The 6,450-nt window shown below is 54.8% G+C and overlaps 1 protein-coding gene across 4 annotated transcripts in view; it reads right to left on the minus strand.

Annotated features, from left to right (window-relative positions):
* Ccdc60 (coiled-coil domain containing 60) overlaps nt 1-6,450 on the minus strand; it is a 165,263-nt gene that overhangs the window by 8,056 nt on the left and 150,757 nt on the right. For 3 of the 4 annotated variants that reach the window (XM_021162733.2, XM_021162731.1, XM_021162732.1), the window contains 3 exons: nt 4,148-4,210; nt 3,442-3,564; nt 764-895 (listed from right to left, as the gene is read on the minus strand). In XM_021162733.2, coding sequence (XP_021018392.1) covers nt 764-895; nt 3,442-3,564; nt 4,148-4,210 — 318 coding nt within the window. The remainder of the gene's footprint in view (nt 1-763; nt 896-3,441; nt 3,565-4,147; nt 4,211-6,450) is intronic. The other variant, XM_021162734.2, reaches the window with a different exon arrangement.

A 6,450-nucleotide genomic window follows, 5' to 3' on the forward strand; every position in this document is an offset into this window, starting at 1 on the left:
CCTTGTGGGTGCTGGATTAGAGCAGTGCGGTACCACGCCCAGCAAATGTCAGAAGGATGTGTGATGCTCGGTACATCCAGTAAGCAATCGTCACTGGGAGGATGGGTGGGAGGATGGGTGGGAGGATGGGTGGGAGGATGGGTGGGAGGATGGGTGGGAGGATGGGTGGGAGGATGGGTGGGAGGATGGGTAGGGAGACTCAGCACCCACCCTTCCTGTTAGTCTCAATCGCCCAGGGCCATCACCCTGCCATGATGCAGTCCCCAGTCCTCACTGTGTGGCTGCCTGTTCTTCCGTGCACTGAGGTACAGTGTTCCTAGGGTATGTCTGTCTGCGACTGCACCCCTGAGAAACTCAATTATTTTGTGGGGTTATTCAGTTATGCAGTGATAACGTCACAGAACTCAGACTCTATAGGTATTGCTTTGATGGACAGGTTTAGTGTCTCTCTCTCTTCTCTCTCTCTCTCTCTCTCTCTCTCTCTCTCTCTCTCTCTCTCTCTCTCTGTGTGTGTGTGTGTGTGGTGTGACTTGGCAAGTGAACTCTCCTTACTTCTAACACAAGGTAACTGTGAAACCCGGGTGGTTCTGAAGCTGATAGGTGTCCCTGTGATTGTGCTTGGATCTGGGGTGGGGGGTGGGGGCAGGGGACGGCTGGTGGCCAATGGTAGCTGGGAGGTGGCATCTCTAGGCTACTAAAGAATGCTGGGGCTGACCATGACCTAAGCCCCAGGGACTGTGTTGTCTGGTCCACGGGGTCTTACCAGTGGTCGGCAATCTCTTCTGCATCCCCTTTTACTATGGAGACCTGGTGCCTCATCTTTGTTATGTCCTTCTGGAAGTTTGAGGTGACAATGAAGGAGTGGAACTTCTGGAGTCCTCGCTCCTCCTGGCGCCTGTAAAGTTGTGTGGAAGAGGAGGGGAGAGCAGTCAGACACACAGACCTCCCCCTCCCTTAGCCACCCGGTGGCTCGGTGGCTTGTTCAGATGTCACAGATCCACCTCTCCTTCTACCCGGCTGTTGTTACATTGTAAATCATGGCCAGGCTTAGCTCTCTCTTCAAGGCTCTGAAACCATTTTTGCCACCTCTAAGAGATGACGATTACATTCTCTGTGTGGAGCACACTGACTGTACTGCCAGTCATACAGTAGGTGCTTAACTCCTGTTGGTTCTTCTCTCCCTTAATCTTGATGGCATATAGGTCCTCCTTCCAAAGAGGATTTGTGCTGTATGTCTGTGGCTGAGGGCCCCTCACCCAGCACCCACACTTTGCATCCTAGAATCTCCCTTAAGTTCCCAGATGACCCATTTCCTACCATTCCCAATGGCGTCAATGTGCTTAGAATCTCATGCCTCTTCCCAGTGATCAGAGTCTTTGGGACAATGTGTGACCCCTGCTAATGAAGCCTTTATGACCTGGCCTCTCTCTGGCTCTTTGATTGCCTCACAGACATCCCGGGAGCCACAGCTGACACCCGGTGATTCCTTTTCTTCCCCTGGGATTTTGCTTTTTTCGTGGGAGTTCCTTCCTTTCCTAACTTCCTAGCTGGAGTCTCTGGGTCTGGATCCTACTTTACTGCTCTGCCATGCACAGGGACCCTGGTACGAGACTTCTCTGAGTGTGCTTGTGGCAGCATCTGTAGGGGTCTAAATAGAGCCACTCACCCATGGGGTTGCTTTGCAGCATAAACAGTGAGGAATGACAAAGGTGCTCAGTGATGGAGCATGCATGCCGCCTGACGAGGTACCCTAGGGATGACATCACTGCCATTCACTCACCTAAGAACGCTTCCTTCCGAAAGACGTTCAAATGGCTTTCCCAGGTCGGGAGGGGACCAGATCTCTATGTCCCCTCAGCCCTCTGCTCTCCCCCAACAAAGCTCTCTGTCTCTCTCTGTCTCTCTGTCTCTCTGTCTTTCTCTCTCTGTCTCTCTCTCTGTCTGTCTCTCCCCCCCCCCAGTGAGCTCTGAGCAGGAAGGGAGGGTGAAGGGTTACCTGGGGGCTCTGATGAGATGGGCAAGCTCCCTGGGGCACACATAGGAGATGGGCTGTAGTAAGGAGTAGGAACCCAGTGGCCTCTTAACGTTGAACCCCACTGATGGCATTCTGTGTGTGAACCTCTTGCCCCTACCAGAGTCCCCAGGTACCTTTCTGCTTTGAGTGTTTGAGTGTAGTTTCCCTGCTACCTTGGATAATTCTCTTCCCTGTTTCTTCTCTTCTGGGTTCCTCTACTTCCATCATGAGTGTTCCTAAAGCCACCTCCTTAGAGAGGACCTCCTGTGCCTGACTCAGAATCCCTGGTTTCTGGCTCCTCCCCTCATTTTGACTCCAGCTTCTCTTCTCACCTACCTCTTCCTGCTCCTGCTCCTCCTCCTCCCCTTCCTCTCCATACCCCCTGTTCCTCCTGCTCCTTCTCCTCCCCTGCTCCTGCTCTTCCTGCTCCTCCTCCCCTTCCTCCCTATCCTTCCCTACTCTTCCTCCCCTTCCTCCTCATCCTCTCCTGCTCCTCCTCCCCTTCCTCCCCTTCCTCCCCATCCTCCCCTGCTCCTCTTCCTGCTCCTCCTCTCCTTCCTCTCCATCCTCTTCCTGCTCCTCCTCCTCCCCTTCCTCTCCATACCTCCTGTTCCTCCTGCTCCTTCTCCTCCCCTGCTCCTGCTCTTCCTGCTCCTCCTCCCCTTCCTCCCTATCCTTCCCTGCTCTTCCTCCCCTTCCTTTCCATCCTTCCCTGCTCCTCCTCCTCCTCCCCTTTCTCCCCATCCTTCCCTGCTTCTCCTCCTGCTCCTCCTCCCCTTCCTCCCCTTCCTCCCCATCCTCCCCTGCTCCTCCTCCTGCTCCTCCTCTCCATGCTCTTCCTGCTCCTCCTCCTCTCCTTCCTCCCTATCTTTCCCTGCTCCTCCTCCTCCCCTTCCTCCCCATCCTCCCCTGCTCCTCCTCCCTTTCCTCCCCATCCTCCTCTGCTCCTCCTCCCTTTCCTCCCCATCTTCCTCCTCCCCATTCCCCCTGCTCCTCCTCCCCTTCCTCCCCATCCTCTCCTGCTCCTCCTCCTTCCCTTTCTCCACATTCCTCCCTGCTTCTCCTCCTGATCCTGATCCTCCCCTTCCTCCCCATCCTCCCCTGCTCTTGCTCCTCCTCCTGCTTCTCCTCTTCCCTTTCACCCCCATCCTCTCCTGCTCTCCCCTTCCTCTTTCTCTTTTGCTGTTTCTCTTCCCTCTTCCTCCATCCTTGCCTCATCCCACACGGGATGATTCTAACTTGTGTCTCTCTGTGGATGCAGAGATTTCGTTTCTGTTTTCCCAGAGGCAGAGTCAGCTTCCCGAGGGTGGCAGGGATGTCTCTCTTTGCCGTTACTCTAAGCCCTGGCCACTGGCCACACATGCTGAGCATGCAGTAGGTGTCAGGTTCACATGCTTGCAGTGAACGGGACATATGTGGGTTCTTACTTCCTGAGGATTTCCATCTTGTCTTGCAGGCAGAAGCCGGCCTCCTGGGCTACGCTGTAAAACTTGGCCCGCATGTTGCTACACACCCCGGTCTTGCAATAGATGATGTCACGGTTAACTCTGCTGTTGACAAGAGAATTAGAGTGTGGGGTACTCCTGATAGCTTCACGGGTCCCACTGGTCTCTCTGAGCCCAGGATGCCCCAAAGTGGGAACTGCTGGTGTCCAACCAGGCTCTCCTATGAGCCTCCCTTGGCATCCCCTTAGGAGGCTGTGAGAATGGGTGGTACCCAGGCCTTATACACAGCTTCCCCTGGAGCCCAGCAAAGGCAGTGAGCTCCACCTCCATCTCTACCCCATCTCAGCTGTGTGGCCTTGGGTGGGACATGGCATGTGGCCAGCTCTCTGCCTGTTGCTGTATAAAATGAGACAGTGCTCCCGCCGTGCAGGAGTCCTGGGGACTATACAAGGTCCTGGAGGTAGGATGTGGCCCATGCACTGCTGCCGAGGGAATCACACATCACTTTCTACAGTGCTGTTCAGTGTCTGGTCTGTGAGACCCGTGTCCCTCTCTCCTGTCTCTGACTTTGGGGAATCTGGTCTGAGCTGAGCTGTGCCCACGGTCCCGTGAGACAGAGGACGCCATTGCTACAGGTGAGTTCTGCCTCTGGCCCGCGCAGTCCACTTCCCCGCCCGGCTCGGCTCACCTCTTCGACTTCTTCTGGATCACCTGGATGTGGCTCTCTGCGCTTGTAGTGCTGGACCGCTCGCTGAAACACCAAGGGGGCACTTTCTAGTTGTTTCCATTAAAAGGTCCCTCGGAGCCCCTCCTGGCATGTGCTAGGCCTCTCAGAATGCACGCGTGGTGGAGGTTCTTAATCTGGGCACCAGGATCTAGTGCCCGTCAGCGTACTCCATTTCCAGTCTTGGACCGTGCGCCTGTTGCTCTTTCTGCCTGGAGTGCCCTCCTTGCCCCCTTTCAGCCATCTCTATGGATGTTGTTTTGTCTCACCGTCCATAGTGAGCCCTGCACCCTCAGACCCCTCAACTTTGACCTTTTGCCTCAGCATGGTTTCGGGATATGCATCTTCACTGGCACATGTTGGTAAAGGGGTGGCCGCGAACCCCACTGCCCACCCCACACTGTCTTTGGTGTTCTTGCCTCCAGACTCTCAGTTCATTCCTGGGAACATTTTACTAACTCCAGGCTGTCAGCTTGACCACAACTGGGAGGAGCTAAAACCGAAGCCGCTGGGCCCTCGGGTGAGGGCTGCTACTTGATTGGCTCATTTGAGGTGGGAAGACCCACCTTAAACCTATGCCATGCCTCCTGGTGACATAGTATGTAGAGGGGAACAGAAGAAGGAAGCCTGCTTGCCCTTAACCTTTCTGGCAAGCAGGCTTCCTCTAGCTGGCTGCTGGGGTGTCCCTTCACTGGCATTAGAACCCACTTCCTCAGGATTCCAGCACAGACTGGGGACAAGCAGAGACTTCCAGCCTCGTAGACTGAATGGGTACTGGATTCTTGGCCTTTCTTTATGGAGACGGTTGTTGTTGGACTAGCCAGACCACAGCCTTAAGTCACTTATTCCCTCCCCTCGGCCCCCGCCCTTGACTCTTTCTAATTGTGCCATGATTCGGTCCCTTGCATTAGGGTTCTGCCCGATTGCTTTTGAGGCAGGGTCTCGCTATGTCGTTCTGGCGGGCTTGGGACTCCCTGTGTAGACCAGGCTAGACTTGAACTCACAGCTACCCCACTGCCTGTCCCTCTTGAGTGTTGGGATCAAAGGGGTGTGTCAACCACACCTGGCACACTGAGTGACATTTGTCTTGTTGGCACTTGCTTACCACCCCCACTCCCTGTCTCCCCTGGTTTCTTCCAAATAACTGAACAATGAACTGGGCTACTTTATCGATGAGATCTGGGGGTAATGGCATCTTACCCTCTATGATGGTGGCTTCTCTGTGAGGTATAGGGGGTAAGGCTGTCTTACCCACCCATGACAGTGGCTTACATTCTTTCTGGTTTCATGGCTTGGGGGACTTTTGGGGGTGGACCTGGCCATCTCTCAGAGTCCTTCCTGAAGAGAAGAACCTGGCATTTGCTGCTCTTTCTAGAAGCTTCCGGGATTGGACCTAGAGGTTTTTGGCCTTTTAGGTGATAAGAGAAGTGTTATCCCACCTGGACAGGATACAGGGCCCCACTAATAAGACAAATAAGGGGTATTGTTATCAGGTTCCAACCACCTGCCTTGACCCGTGCAGATGAATCATGGGGAGACCATGTTGCTCCTGCCTTTCTCCTATAGATTCCTGTCCCCTCAAAAAGGAGATGGGAGGTGAGGGGGGAGGGGAAATGTGGGAACTGGGTTCAAGCAGAAGAGCAGCACGTGCAAAGGGCCTGAGGTGGGAGGAAAGTTGGGGGCACGGAGCAAAAACCTCCACTCAAACCAAGGCAGGGGAGACTGAGGCGGGTAAAGGGCGCCTCTGCAGTTCACCTGCTGCAGTTCAGCAGCTAGACGGCGGGCTTGTCCCCGTTCTGCGGGTCTCAGCTTAAATACTAAGCTCAGCCGAGGCTACTGCCTTGGTGGGCTCCCCACCCTCCATTTTTTTTCCAGAATACTTTCCATGGCCATAGCTCTGTGTGTGGCCAATCCCGGGGCTGCACAAGGGACACCTGTCACGTTGTTCTCAGTTCTCCAATGTGGAAAGGATTCAGGGATCCAGGGAGGCAGACTGTTAGCATTCCTTCTAGGCTCCACTCACTGTTACCTGGCAACAGCCAGGTGTGCCTGACTGGGTATAAAAGGGGTTGCTTGCCCCCTCTTCTCTCTTGCTCTCTTACCCTTCTCTCCGCATCCCCCTCTCCTCTCTCTCCACATGTTCATGGCTGGCCTCTACTCCTCTCTCTCCTCTCTCTTCTCTCTCTCCTCTCTCTTCTCTCCCTCTCTCCCTCCCTCTCTCTCTCCTCTCTCTCCCCCTCTCCTCTTCCCCCCTCCTACCTCTCCTC

The sequence above is a fragment of the Mus caroli genome, chromosome 5 (genome assembly GCF_900094665.2).
Source record: "Mus caroli chromosome 5, CAROLI_EIJ_v1.1, whole genome shotgun sequence".
NCBI classification, from domain to species: Eukaryota; Metazoa; Chordata; class Mammalia; order Rodentia; family Muridae; genus Mus; species Mus caroli.